The following is a 15795-nucleotide window of genomic DNA, read 5'->3' as shown; positions in this document are numbered from 1 at the left end:
TCGGACCTAATGCATCAACTGTTGGCTGAAGGTTGTGCACCGACTGTTCATTTACACTCGTTTATTTCAAAATATACTTATATATAAAGTAGGAGGTCAATTAACTTTTGGAAATTTTTAGATGATCGCATAAAGTACGACTTCAAATAAACAAGGAAATGATTATAAAAACTAAGGTTTAAAACTGTATTGAGCTTTTTGTAAATTGAAGGTTCACATTTAAATATTATTTTCCTTTGAAAGCTTAAATCGATTGGAAGCGTAAATTTATCTTAAGTACAATTCACGCCGCATCAACAGCTGTTATAATAAAAAATAAACATTTGTTTTTTAAAATAAAGGAGCCACAACCAAGTCGTCGTACTAATATCATAAATGCGAAAGTCTGAAAAAATGTATGTATATACTTAATACTTTTCATGCAAAATCAGATCTGATCGAAGCAGATCGGATCTGTATGAAATTTGCTACTCAGATAGATTATAGCCTAGATTATCATAAATACATTAGTTTACAATTTACGCGGGTATCGTGTGGGCTCCAGCTAGTATGTTATATGGTATGATTTATTTCACTATATATTGTAGGTAATATTTTTAAGGTTGTGCTAATAGAATAAATTACGCACAGCTCAAACTCAACAATAAAACATCAAAAGTAACACGTATGTAAAATTAATCAAAATTATGTGTAGCTTTTGTATAATCACGAACATCTGCAAAATATAAGACACAAAAATGTATTGTAAGATCACAACGTTGCGATGTGAAAGGAGAATCAAACATACAAATGCACTTTTCGAATATTAATAAAGATTAGGATTTAAATGAGTACGTCTATATAACAAAATTATGATTCACTTTCTATTATGTTCTATTATGATGAGGTCACAAGGCTGTGATACATTTAAAAGTTATAATCACGTTTCCTTTTTATACTTTTATTTAAGAAAAAACCATCAATTACTTACAAGTAAACATTATTACATAAATAAAAAGCAATGCCGGTATCGTATGTATGACTTCATCTTTTTTTTTGACCAACATCATTCATAATTCTAATACTAGTTTGTTAAGCATATGTAATTTCATACAGATAGGTAGCTGTTACCAATTAGATAAAAATTTACTGTAATGTTAAAATATAAAAGCTACTATATAAAATTTGTAATTCTCTTTTTTAAAGTTAATATTCGATTATATGATTTGGTTCAATACATTTCAGTTACTTTCGCTTTCGTACCTATGGAGTTACCCCCTCCTTTTAACAAAATTAAACAATAGTGTATATTTTTTAAGTTTTTATATCTTTTCTTATACTTATTGGGGTTCTCAAATTCCCTAAATCTAAAATTTTACTACGCCGATACGTCTTACATTTATCAAATTATACGTATTTTACATTTCACTCAAATCTGGGGTCAAACCTGTGGTGTGTGTCAAGTACACATGACGTTACTTTGTTTCAAATAAATAACATTGAATAAGTATTATGTTGAATTGTATAACAAATCCAATAATACAGTTAAGAATAAATTATGATCCTTACTATGCTAGTCGAATATGCACCAATTTTAAAATTGGTCATTTGCATAATACGAACAACGGTAGTAATTGCCTAGAAGGATGTCGATAAATCGATTATTAAACAGTAGGTATATACTACAGATTATTTGTTGTAATTTATAGGCAGAATCTTATCATATTATTTATTTAATAGCAGGTAAGAAGAAGGAACTCTTCCACAGAACAGATCAAAGAGGCCTGCAAATTGCAAGCAATTAATAATATTCCATCTATTTGTGATTTTGTTGACAACATATAGAACAAGACAAAACATAATGAATGTTTTCAATACGAGCGGCTTGACTTCCCCGCCCCTGTGAGCGCAGTTTTAATTTCTTTTAATTCTTTTGTAATATCGTCATTAACTTATTTGTTTGTCCAGGTTGACCCGGGATTGACCTATTACTACCTATCACCTATACTATTACTTTCCTATGATAATCAAAATAAAAATTACTTCAGTAGATACAGAAATTACCCTCTATAAACTCATAAAGATTGCGTAATATAAGAATTACTTTGGTCCACTAATTCTGTCAAATGTCATCAGTACTACTCGAACCCAGTTTTTCTTCCTTTACTAAACCTTTTCGAATTTCTATTAAGTGTTGTAAATATTTTGTAGGTGACTTAATATTATATTTAGCGTGTGTATTATCCCTCTTATGAGTATCCAAGTAGGTTTCATAATTATTTACGGCGAACTCAAGTCTCTTGCATGAATTTTTTATTTCATTATGCACGTTCTCAAAGTCATAATCTTTTTCGCCACTATTTCCTTTTGTTAATATTTCACGTTTTCTATGAATATTCTTTAAGTTAAGCCCATTTTTCGGTTCAGATATTAAATCTAATGAAAAGTTTGAACAAATCTTATCGTTAATTTCTTTTCCATGCAATCCCAAGTATTCGTTATAAAGCTTACCTTTCGTTGCTTCATATGTGTTTTTTATTTTATCCGTGCTTACATTTTCATTATGAGATAAACTGGAAAACAATCCAGAATTTGTTTTTTTAGCCTTTGAAAAAACATTGCTTTTGCCCCTCAAATCTGAGTCAGTTAAATTAGAAACAGTTGAATCGGATGAGTAAGTATCGATTTCTTTAAAAAACTTTGATTTGACGCGTTCAAAACAAAAGCTTGAATTTTCTATAGATATAAAATCTTCTTTATCGGTGTCTGGATTTTTATCTAAAAATCTTATACTTCGTATACTTTCATTCCTTTCCCGTAATGGTGAAATGGCTACGTTATAAGGGTACAAGTCTGTATTTCGTCCTAATATCATATCTTTTATATGAGAATAACCAGCTGCTCTTGTATCATCTACACCGACACTTGTTTTCGGCAGCATTATATCATCATCGTTAGAAAAATCATCCAAATGATTGTTTGGTTTGTCAATTACTTTATGGCTTAATACGCTTTCTTCATCAGTGTCAATATGTTTGTTTTCAATTTCGTCAACATTATGTATTTCTATTGTTGGCATTGAAATAACATTTCTGTGATTAGTTAATAAGTCCGGAGGTAACATTTTCGACTCCAAAGGCGGTTCCTGTTCAACTTCATTCTCTGTTGTTTTTGAATCAGAATTTTGTGAATCTGAGTCCTCGTCATACATTGGAGATATATTGATATTAATAATGGGAGCCGTATTTGTGGAATTCGTTTTCCTATTTTCAATACTTTTAATGTACTTGGATAGCAAGTTTGGCCGTCTTTTCCTCCTTGGAGGTGGCAATATACATGTTTGTGTACATCGATCATTTTGAATAACGTCTATAGTCATTGAACTTGATGTTTTAAAGATTTTCCTATTATCAGTCATGGTTGAACTGTGTCTGAATTGCAAATTTCCATGATCTGATCCAACACTCACTTCTTTATATCGAGGAGTTATTGAAATTGTCTCAGTTCCAACGTCTCGTTGAAACACATAAGAATTATTTTTGTTGCATCCGTAAGGTAGCAATTCATTTTGTACATCAATCTCTTGATCTTTTACTCGCACAATAGACTTTTTTGTTTGTGTATATGCTGGAATACCAATTTTTCGTTTGTTCCTTAGAGCTCTTTGGCTTATTTCCACTAGACGTTGTCGGGCATTTGTGCAAATTTTTAATTCATTTAATGGCTGAACTACTTTTTTATCAACGATAGAGTCCAGCTTCCCGGCAACTTCTTCACTCTTTTTTAGTTTTGAATATAACCTCTCTGTTACTGAAGCAACGATTTCCGCTCTTTGATTATTATCGTATAAAATAGATGTTGGCATAATGGTCTTAGCTTTTAGGCTATTTATATCATCCAGCCTCTCCTCACTAACACTAGAACTAATTTCTGATAAATTATGCTGTGGTGTTGATTGCTGTAGTGATTTATTGGTGGAAAGAACTTCTTGTGATCTATACTGCCTTTTTTTGTGCCTGATTGGCGCAACAATTTCAAAATCGCTACCACTTCGCGCCCTTTCGAAGCTCGGCGCAAACATTTTATCAATTTCCTTATTTATTTCTTCAACAAATTCTTTTTTATTTTCCACAGGGGTGTCATCCGGTACCGCAGCTGTAGGTAAGTTAGCGTGTTCCTCGTTTTTTGGCCGTGTAAAGTTCATGATGTTCCCTATTTTTGCTACTTGTTCTGCATCAGGTAAAGTTAACTTCCAATGATTTTCATCAAACGAAAGTGTCCCCGTTTCTGGTACCTAAACAAAATTTCCATTAATAACTGAAACAAACATATACAATATACATACACTCAAAATTAATTACGAAATGAGTTATACTAACGTAGCGTATAAAGTGTTTGGTCAGCTCCTGTATTAACTTATTGTATTGAGCCTGTAAAGCTGCCTTAGTGGTTAAATTGACCACACCATTTGTACGTTTTGGCGGTAATTGTCTCGTTCTAGCAGCCCAGCGTAGGGTTGAAGCAGATTCACCGTAATATGCTATACTAGGAGATATAGCTGAAAGTGTATTTTTTTTATTAAAAAAAATACAAAACACGATAAAATTGTTTTGTATGGTGTACAATAAAGAATTTTTTCATTCATTCATTTTATACAAAAATGAGATAATATGAGTCTATTCCAGTTGATGCAAATGGGTAATAGCGCTAATTAAATGCAGATTTTAATTGCTTTAAACAATGAACAAAACAAATGAATTTTGACTGATGATTAGAAATTAAATTTTAAAGACAGAGAAAAAATCTATCTTGTTATACGTTTTAATGAAAAAGTTATAACAATACGACATACAGTATAAATTTATATGAAAATTATAATTATTTCTGAATTACTGAATAATTTACTGAAATATAGGTACAAAATAATACTAAGAATAATATCATAATTATAGCAATGTGAAATTTATACGTACTTGCTATAACAAACGTGTTGGCCCCACCGGTGAAGCAATCTTTCAAGAGCCAAGTTAGAGCTGAATCTCTGTACGGTACAAATCTTCCAGGACCACCACTCACTAAAAAAATATACGTACAGCATATTTTAATTCTTCATATTATCATTCAAAATGTAGTATATATTATGTTGTATACACTTCACACTAATATTATAAATGTGAAAGTTTCTAATAAGCAAATGCAAGTTATATAGATAAAAAATGTTTTAGGCAAAGGTTGACCAGCTAAAATTGGTGACATGCGGACTGTCGGGCTATAGTAAAATCTACACTCTACACAATGAATTAATCCTGAACACGGCTCTATTAATTCATTATGTATTAGTATTAATTAAAGACTAAGAAATTTTTATGTAAAATAATTAACTTTACATAATATTAAGAGGTATGGTTAAAATTAAAAAATAGACCGCAGTGTATTGTAGAGAGAATTTTATAAATCTATTAAATTTAACACATTTTTTTTACTTGAGAGCAACGAATCAGAGAAACAATTGAGAAAACGTTTATTGTCCTATAGAATTTATCAATATAATATTATATTTTTTAAGCCATAAATATGAGCACTCCATTTTATTTATTTTACTTTTCAACGTTTCTTATCTTAGTGCAATACATAAAATATTATTTATGCTATTCTTTTTGTTAAAGCAATAAGTATTTATTTAAATAAAATAAGTAATTCTTACCTAAAGCAGAAATAACGTTGCTGAGTGCCACCAAAGATTTATTTATATTCGCACCTTCCTTTTGCCGACTACATGCATACCCTTCTTGACCAGCTTTTTCACTAAAGTTTGTCAAAATAATACATCATTATTGTCCGTCTTAATTGAATGTAAATAATTCGAATCTTTTCAAATACTAAATTACTACTGATTAATATTTTAACATTTTGATGCTTTCTTCACAGGAAACTACATCCAATTCATCAAATGTTTTATGCAAAATCCTTATTTTCACAGCATAGAATATATTCTCACCTGCCAGCCAAATCAACCAGTTGCAAGATAGCTAGAGGAGTGGCTAATTCCAAAACCGCATGAGACCGGGACGAGCTGCAGTTCCTGCGAGTGGCCGCTGTGCGTCGTCTACGTTTACCTTCGTTAACTATGCTTAATAGAGACTCGACGTCGTGTACCAGCACTCGACGCAGGTCTAGGAACAATAAAACATGTATTTCCCACTAAAGCGTAACTGTATAGGCAAAATTTAAATTTAATGTTAGTTCTATAGTAAATGTAGGTAAATGTAGGTAAATGCACACAAATTTCTGATTTATCTCATTCGAGTTAAATTATTAAAATGCTGTATATTATTATACCTTAACTGGATCATGTTTCAATGCATTTAATTTACATATACACATGCGGGTAAGATAAAAATTTCCAATTAAAATTAACCGTAACAATTATGTCTAGAACTTAATCTATTATTCCGTTTTATTACTTACTCTGTACATAGGGTCCCTTATGAGGATGCTCTCTGACCCTTAAATCCTTTCGAGTGTTACCTTTCCTTCGAGGAAGGGAATTACAGGGGAGTACCTCAGATGCCAATAAATCGTGAACACGCTCGTTATATATTTCTAAAAAACTAAAATAAATGGCATATTTATCGAATATTCTGTTAAAAAACTTTATCCAATGTGATTATAAAGAACCTATGTATTTAATTTATATCTATACGCTGCAAATTTACAGGTTTCATAAAAAATAAATACTTAATGTTAAACGTAAAAGTAAAATCTAAAGACAAGTTGTCTTAATAAGTATTATCTATAAAGGGGTGCTAATAGCTATATAAAATAATATAGTAATTATCAATTCAATTCACTGTAGCAAAATCAAATTTCTTTACGATTAGTTTATATCTCGCGCTTGCAGTTCTATTCGGTTGGGCGGGCGGCGACACTCTGACTGAAGTTGGAGGACTTGGGTCGCGTGCAAAATGAAGCCTTATTGTTGTAATGTAGTAACGGCTTAGTAACGATTCTATGTACATTGATATGAAGATCCTATTTTAATCTTTTAATGAACATTTTCAATAGCAAATACGCTTGGATTGTGATTGAAGTCAAATACATATGTAAATTATTTAATAATGACTTTATCTTGTGTTAGTTCTTAGTATAGTCGTGTCGATGCTAAGATGTGTTCATCTATGTAAAGATGGGTTAAAACATCATTTAATATTTGTATCTTATTAATTATTTTGTACAACGCTCGTTTTATTTATTTATTCATTTTTTATACATAGATATCACACATTTTATTATTTTTTGTATCAATTGTACAATGCACAAAAACAGTATAATAAGTGACAGAAAAAATTAATAACATTTTATTTATGGAATCGTGAAGTGTACTTTAGCTTCATTCATTGGTATATAAATAATGTTTCGTATTTTATTTAAATGAATTTTAACTTGAAGAAATTTTGAAGAACACTGCAATTGAATGCATTATTTTGGAGTGAGAGGAAATACACAATAACCTCATACATACAGACAGACAGTAACTTAGAGACAACAACTTATCCGATTTTCGAAGAAGCAATTATTCATTATTTAGGATATTCATTTTATTCTGAATTGGTCGTAAATAATATTTAAACGTCGAAAATTGTTGATACTCTACCCTATATATAATCTTAGTATTCGTCTTTTTGTTTCAAGTATTTTTAACTATCACTGATATAATAGGACACAATCAAATTATAGTTTGTAAAAAAAGGAAGTAGTTGAAAGTTTTGATAAAACTTTTTTTTTTATTAGTATACACAGCGGCTATTTGCATAACGAGCAAAGTAAATGAATCGATACACGCTTATTGGAGTTAGCATTGCACAAAGCACATATGTGAGAGATATCGATAAAGATAAAACTATGAAGCATGAAGGGTGAAATGTTTGCGTGCTGTTGCGGCCTTGGGCACCTCGTCTTTCTTATGTTTAAAGCCATTGTAGGTAAATTGGATGCGACCAACAATATAACTGAGGTGCCGATGATGGAGATATAAAAACTTTTTCACGAACGCGCTAAAGTCACGAACATTTGTTTGAAAACAATGAACCTATTTCTTATAGCAGGTATACTCCGCTTCTATTTTATATGAAACATGGAAAAAGTTATAATTGCATTTCAAGAAAGGTGTCGCTGTAGCAATTTAGGAAATCTACATATCGCGTGAGATGCTTCCATTGGAATTATTTACGTTGCATGGACGAATTGCTTTCTATCTAACAAAATTACTAACATTTCATGAAAATTGAGCGGTATTCAAATTCGCGATATAACTTTAAATCTCCTTGCTTAAATAATTTTGTGTGTGTAATTTTTCTTTTTTTGTTTTCAAAATGACGCGGTTTTGAATCCCGTCTTGTGGTTGTTTTTTTTTTTTCTATTCTTTAAAAATATGTCATTTATAAAGCATTTGAATACTATAAAACTAAAAATTTATTTTGTAGGTATAGGTAGTTATTTGTCTTCGCAACATGACGTTTCTAAATGGAAGGAATGCATGTTTCATGTTTTTCTCATTCGTTTTTTTATTTACATTCAAAGAAAATGTTATTCATTCTATAATCCATTAACGATTAAGGAATATTACCAAATTAATTTACCTAAATAACTTCGCTTTCGATTAATTATAGATCTATATTCAGAATTACAATGGAAATGAATCGTAACTAACGTAAAAATGTAAATTTTAAAATTATTCAATAAATGTGTGTGTTTGTTAGTCAATCACGAAGTAAAAACGGCAGAGTAAAAAAAAATCTTGAAAATATTGCAATATAAATGAATTATGATGCGTCTCTAGCTGAGAGTGGTATAGGTACCTGACAGTTATACCCATAGGTTGTTCACCCAATGCCAAACACAATCTTGGTATAAGTCCCGGCTGGGTCTCAGTACCCATCATGGTATAAGTCTTCCCCGTGGCACTCTGACCATACGCCAAAACGCAGGCCGAAATTCCATTGGATATGCTTGCGAGCACCTGCCTTCCAATCGTGTCGAAAACCTAAGATTATTTACAATTGGATGTAAGCTTAACTAGGATTTGATAAGCATACTTATCAGTATGCGAATAAATATTTTATTACGCTCAACAGATTTTATTGATTCAGAAAAATCGGGACAAGATATAAATATAATAATTGATGTAACTACGTTTAGTGACGAAAATAAATAGATACCTTCTTTAAAAGCATCTAAATAGCTACTAAAATAATATAAAAATTCACTCGATATAGATTTTTGTCGAGTGCCCACTGTAAGTAGGTATATAAAATTAAAACAATATCAAAAACTTAATATTCTCACCTTTTCCTGTGATCCATTATGAGGATTTGTCCCTTGAATGACGCTATCATTTATAATATAATCTGCAATGTATGAGCGTATACGATCCCGGCTATCACCTGCTCCTGAAAGACTTACCTAGAGAAATAAATAATTACAATTATGGATTACATATAATAATTAATTTAATTTTAATGATACCTATTATTTTCAACTTCGCACTCACTTTTATATTAGTTATTGTCACCGTATTTTCATCTACAACATTAACGACAGGCGTTCTGCTTTTCTCTGATTTAAATTCTCTGAAACATCATAACGTATTAAAATAAAAATTACAATTCAAATACAACTGAGCTTAAACATTGAAACGAGTTATTTATTTTCCTCTTATCATCAATATTACATACATAATTATGTAATTTCTCATCCACGTTTGCCTGAGTAAAGCTTTTCAAAGAAAAGTTGGTATATAAAAAGTTTAAAAAAAAAAGTTAAGTTAGAGTTAAAATAAAATATTGTTTTTTTTTTATCTAGATCCTTAGATCTTCTTCGGGTATCGAGAAGGGTCCGATACCCTAAAGACGTAATTTAAATGATTTTTCATTAATTTAATATTTTTACTCTTAAATAACAATATCGTACTAGTAGATATAATAACATGAGAATAAAATATATCTATAGTATTATGTTATCTGTGTCTATAAATACATACTTCTCAGTAAACGGTCGCACTCGTATAGTTAACTTCACACGTGACATAATTATCTATTATTCCGGTAATTCAATTTTAATTATTAAAACCAAGGTAAAGAACGTTATTCATAAAGTCAAAACTGAAGAATGCACGCTTGAAACGCATTTAAATAGACAAACTTAAGCTTGGTTATTTTTAAACTCAACGCGTTTCCTGCTTAAGCAATATAAAATCAGGAATACGCTTCTAATTATAGATTTCTAACCCCGTAATCGTGTAAGAGCGATGTCAAAACGTAAACAATAATAATATAATATTACATAATATAATATATCCATTTTTTTGTATTCTACATGATGGTCTTACTTTAAGCTTTGGTCTCACTTACAGTATTGTTCTAGTTATAAATTCTGTATGAGTAGAACGACTACCGCATGTATGTGGTAGTCGAGAACGGTGCGGCATAAATTGGGCCAGCTCGCCCCGAGGAAGTACCACACCCCCACAGAAGACCGGCGTGAAATAGCATACTGCTGTGTTCCGTTCGGTGAGTGACGGAGCCGGAAGCCCATATCGTTTCCCTTACTCTTCCCAGTCCTTTACTATATTCCTCTCGTCAATCCTTTCTTAATCCCTTTGCAGTTTAAAGTCGGCCATTTATTTGTAGAGCCGTAAGGTCTGCAAACGAACTATAGTTAAAAGCTAGCCGGGACAACATTTAACAAATATATATAAATAAAAATTAATCACTATATGTGTCGTTGAGTGTTAAACTAAACGCTGACTAAGGTTAGACCAATTCGGCAATTACCTAACGATTTTGATAAGGCAGAGCATTCCATCTTGCGCCTGATCTCCCGGTAGTGCTGATCTCTCGCCTCGACGGATTATGTGAGCACACTATATTTGGTTGTGCACTACACTTGGTCTGAATAGGATTGGCCACCGTGGGCTAACTTCAGTCAGAAGAACTAAGTATTATGACTTGTAACGATTTAAAGAAGAGCTGTCAACAAAATAATTTATGAGGTAAGAAAGTAGTATAATAGATAGAGCTATTACGTACCACTATTAAACTTGGCTGGCATATCTTGGCTGGTTTGTGTATAATAATTAACTTCTAAAATTTTAATTAAGTATGAAATGATTGGTTTTTCATCGATTTCGTTAGGCTTCCGTGCTTTGATTCTGACTTGATGGTAATGGGACCACCACCGGTCTTTCAAAGCTAAAAAAATCTTTAATCGGTTCACAAAATGGTTTGCTAGGATATTTGATTCCAAATACACTAGAGGTATATTACATATTTGTAAATGTAGGTATATTAATCCGAAATTCTCATAAAATGCAATTTCATTTCTTTATCATACCAGTTACATATTATCATGCTACCACCTACGGGATAGGAGCTATTTATTTTTCTTATGCATTCTGTGACAGAGTGTAATCTAACGACGATGTTGTTTTTAAGTAAGCCATGCTAATGTCTAGCTTTACACTATAAAAATTTCGCCAAATAAATACCATGAGAAACATAGTTTAATGAATGTTAGTACATAGTATAAAGACAATTTTGAAGCAGCGCCATCTATGAGATTCCATTAAAATCAAATCAAGTTACATGCCAACACTTTCGGCAACACTTCGATATACACACAGGTACTCATGTCACAATTAATTAATGGTTAATTAGTAGATATACCCTGATAGCTAAAGTACATGCGGACGAAGTCGCGGGCAACAGATAGTATACCAATAAACTTCTTTCATCTTTTAATTGATTTAGTACCTATACTCGCATATCTAGGACAGCAGCTGATCTCTGTCAACTGATTACTAGTATTTAAAATTTAGTCTGTGGTCCTTAAATTGAAGCTGGCAAATAAACATACATTCTTGCCACGAAGAAAAAAATCTGTAGTCATTGTCAGACGTCAGACATTCTCAATTGTCAATTGACAAGCATAAGATCTGAGTTAAGACGTATAGCGTACCTAGTGTACCTAATGCGGTCTTGTAACGATAACAATTAATTAAAGAAAAATAGTTGAGGTCTAATCCAACGTTTTAAACATTCTCATGTCTAGTGCAAAAATTTGAACTTTACTCGACGAAATATCGGCAAAACTCTAAGGTATTTTTATGGCGTATTTTGTTAAGTTGTACCAAAAGTTATAAAATAAGCATCTTTCTTTAGATTATGTGAGCATGAACATTACAACTATAAAAATATATTAAATAGACAGTTGTTAAATTTTATTAATATGATAAGTCTGTCGTGAAAAGTCTTCATTATATAAATATGCCAGTGAAAGTTTTTGACGTCTTAATTATTCAACTACAACTTCTTAATTCCACATAATTTTTTATCTTTGATAACATTTTTTTTTTCTTATTTAAAATCACGTCTTAAGAACATTAAGGCTTTAAATTGTGATAAGTCATAATTATTACCAAGATTTGTGGAAGCAGATATTGCTCATATCTAAAACTCAATCTGTGTTGATTCTTATTCACGTTTAATTGTGACATGTGTGTTCATACCATTTAACTCCTTTTCTTATTGAAGATGCTTGCCAGAAGATTTGTACGAACTCTTTGGAATAATAAGCTACAATTGGAAAGAAGATATTTAGCTTCTGATCCAACTAAGCCGCAACCCGATGAAACAGAAGGTGTAGAACCAGTCCAGGTTAGAGTCTCATTTAATTTTATCATTTTAGTTCTAACTATATAAAACTCAATTTAGGAGCTAACTTAAAACTCAAGAACCAACAACTTTTCCCTTAAGAGTTCAAGGTCTTAACAACTGAGCCACTACAGCTTTAATTACAATATAAATCATAATTAATAAATTATTTTGAAACATAGAAGTCTTCATAATTAAAGAGTCAGAAATATATAATAAATATATTTGAAACAAAAAAGTTGGCCAAGAGGTCAGTTGGGCGAATGATGCAGGTCCAATCACACCTTGGGATATTTTTTTTTTGTTAAAGTAATAATTTAAAAATTTTTACATTACATATCAATTAAATGCTACAGAACTAAAATGAGTGTATATGTCCTCAAAGTGCTAGCAAAATGCCTGCAACACTAAGCAGGAAGTGTTTTTGGGTGGTGGTACGTACTTACAAAAATGTGACCCACATGCTTCAGTGTTATAACATTTACTTATGCTTTTGTTACTAGTTACATGCATTAGACAAGGATATCTGTTTGCTTGTGGATGAAAAGGACAATTTCATAGGAACTGCAACAAAACGGGAGTGCCATAAAGTTGGGCCAGATGGACAGATACCCCTCCACAGAGCTTTCAGTGTGTTCTTCTTCAACAAGAGAGGAGATATGCTCCTTCAGAAGCGATCTAGTCAAAAAGTAAGGCACTCAACCAATTGATCTATATAGTTTCAAGAAGTTATCCCAGTGTTTGTCAAGATTGATAAAATGTAATATTCTAATGATTTATAACAATTTATAGTTTTAATTTATTTATGGATTTCCAACAAAGAATACAGAAAAATATACTTTTTTCATTTTTAATAATTAATATTAATAATACTATAAAGAGGTAAAGTTTATAACTTTACAAATTTTTATAATGGGAAATAATAATTGTAATATTTAAATGATATTGTACAGGTAACATATCCAGATTACTACACAAACGCCTGCTGTAGCCACCCTCTATACATAGATGGTAAAGCAGAAGATATAATTACAGCTGCACGGAGAAGGCTTAACCTAGAACTTGGAGTCCCGTTGGATCAAGTATTATATATTTCACAATTAACTAACCTATACTGCTTCATATAAACATCTACACAAAAAAATGAATAAAAGTTGTTATTATAGTTTCTCTACAAAGTGTACCATAAAATACATAAATTGTGGGATAGTAGAGGGCATCATTTGCTAGCCCTGAATCCTGATGAATTTTTGTTAGAGAAAATTTAAAAATTTGAGCAATAACAATAATTTCTTATTTTGAGTCCCATCATCAGCAAATTATTCTAATTACTTATATTCTATTGAGATTGCCGGGCATGTTTTGTTGTGTTTGTTATTCCATTTTTTTAAGAATGTGTATATGCCTTGAGACTGGAAATGTCCTATAGACAGATAGACAGTTTTTAAGGAAATTAACGATAACAACAGCAAAATTACTGTTTCTGACCCCAGTATTCTCTTTAAATAATGGTTTTCATCATGAAAAAGATGTTATAAAGCCTTTACACTGTACATTATTTTTCTGCCACAAAAAGGTTTAAGAATCCTTGACGAGTACTTAGTGCATCCTATTTGCATTCAAATGATCCAACATAACAGTCATTATTATAATTAAATTACCTTGTTTCGTGCAGAATTATAGTATGTTGAACAATAACATTTTTTTTTTTTGTATATCTATGTTTACAGATAAAAAACAAAAAATAAGTGGTTTTAGTAGGTACCTATCACTTAATACGTGGTTGTAATAATTCAGATGGAATAAGATTAGAAGTATACTGTCTACTGCACTTCGACCAAATTTTTAACCAAATCCAAGCATTGAGTTTAGAAAATTTTTAAATATCAAACCTTATTAGGAGAATATGCTATGTGAAAAGTGAAGTCCCGCGTCCCCTACTGGGATATGGGGCAGATGATATACATCTGTTTCACTGATCGATTTACTATATGAAGTAAACATAAGTATAAAGTAAGATAACAGAGTTACAAGTTCCAGTAAAAACATATATTGATAATATTCGATACATATTTTTTCTCAGATGGATCCGGAAATGTTCACTTTTCTGACTCGAGTGCACTACCACGATCCCGGTGATGGTATTTGGGGAGAGCACGAAATTGATCACATCCTGTTTTTCCAAAGTGATGCAAAAGTGAAACCAAATCCCGATGAGATATCAGAGTACTGCTTTGTGCCGAAGAATGAGTTCAATGCGTAAGTACTTTTGCTCGCTCTTTTGCTCGCTTGAATTGTATGAACTGAATGAATTAACTTTTAGAAAGTATTTGGACATAAATATTACCGAGATAAACCATATGGTGCCCTATAAATTTGTACGATGAATCAGTCAAAGTACCATTTTTATTTATTTGAATATTTCATAAACTTTTTCTATCACAGAAAAAGTAAAAGTTATTATATGATATACTTCCATACAAAGATTTAGATAAGAAAATAATATATAAATATTATTTTCAAGTATTAAATAGAATGTTTTTGAGATCTGGATATTCTAAATTAAATTTGTTGTAACGATTTTAACTTAGTTTACTACACAAAAAGTAACCTAATCAATTTACACATGACGTTAAATATTTCATTTTTATTACTTTATTCTTTAGATTCATTCCAACGCTCGAAGGACCAATGACGCCTTGGTTCAACATGATACGTCGTCATCGACTGAAACTTTGGTGGGAAAACCTCCATCGCATTAAGGAACTCGCCGAGCCCGACAAGATTCATAAATTTATAAACGAAAAATAGTTCTAAGACTACATTACTTCTATAACTTATAATATTTTATAGACGATCACCCTATCAGTTATCCACAGTATAATTATTTTTAGTTGCACTACGATTTTTTTTTTTTTATTATATAAGAGGTTAGATAGAATTTATTTAAAATATTTACAGATTGATAACATGAGCATTTAGATACCCCAAATGTTATTTAAATTTAATCATAATATAATATAATAGTGTAAATAAAGTAGGTGTGGTGCTTTAAATAAATTATTATTGAAATAAATAAATGTTATTTTCGTTTAATTCTTAAATT

General features: G+C 31.0%; 2 protein-coding genes across 2 annotated transcripts; one reads left to right on the top strand and one right to left on the bottom strand.

The window, feature by feature from the left end:
• Nucleotides 1-1300: 1300 nt before the first annotated feature.
• LOC119828727 (kinesin-related protein 4-like) lies at nt 1301-10065 on the bottom strand. Its single transcript, XM_038350970.1, has 9 exons — nt 10019-10065; nt 9530-9608; nt 8838-9022; nt 6448-6590; nt 5978-6152; nt 5684-5784; nt 4953-5054; nt 4359-4537; nt 1301-4273 (listed from the first exon to the last, which is right to left on the bottom strand). The coding sequence occupies exons 1-9, from the start codon at nt 10063-10065 to the stop codon at nt 2102-2104; spliced, it is 3183 nt and encodes a 1060-aa protein (XP_038206898.1). The 3' UTR covers nt 1301-2101.
• A 1881-nt stretch (nt 10066-11946) lies between these two features.
• LOC119828628 (isopentenyl-diphosphate Delta-isomerase 1) lies at nt 11947-15766 on the top strand. The gene is made up of 6 exons (XM_038350849.1): nt 11947-12134; nt 12570-12692; nt 13193-13378; nt 13643-13771; nt 14773-14948; nt 15356-15766. The coding sequence occupies exons 2-6, from the start codon at nt 12570-12572 to the stop codon at nt 15498-15500; spliced, it is 759 nt and encodes a 252-aa protein (XP_038206777.1). The 5' UTR covers nt 11947-12134; the 3' UTR covers nt 15501-15766.
• Nucleotides 15767-15795: the final 29 nt, after the last annotated feature.

This window comes from Zerene cesonia, chromosome 8 (assembly GCF_012273895.1).
Source record: "Zerene cesonia ecotype Mississippi chromosome 8, Zerene_cesonia_1.1, whole genome shotgun sequence".
Taxonomy (NCBI): Eukaryota; Metazoa; Arthropoda; class Insecta; order Lepidoptera; family Pieridae; genus Zerene; species Zerene cesonia.
Note: the sequence above shows the minus strand (reverse complement) of the source record. Positions and strands in the feature narration are given on the sequence as shown.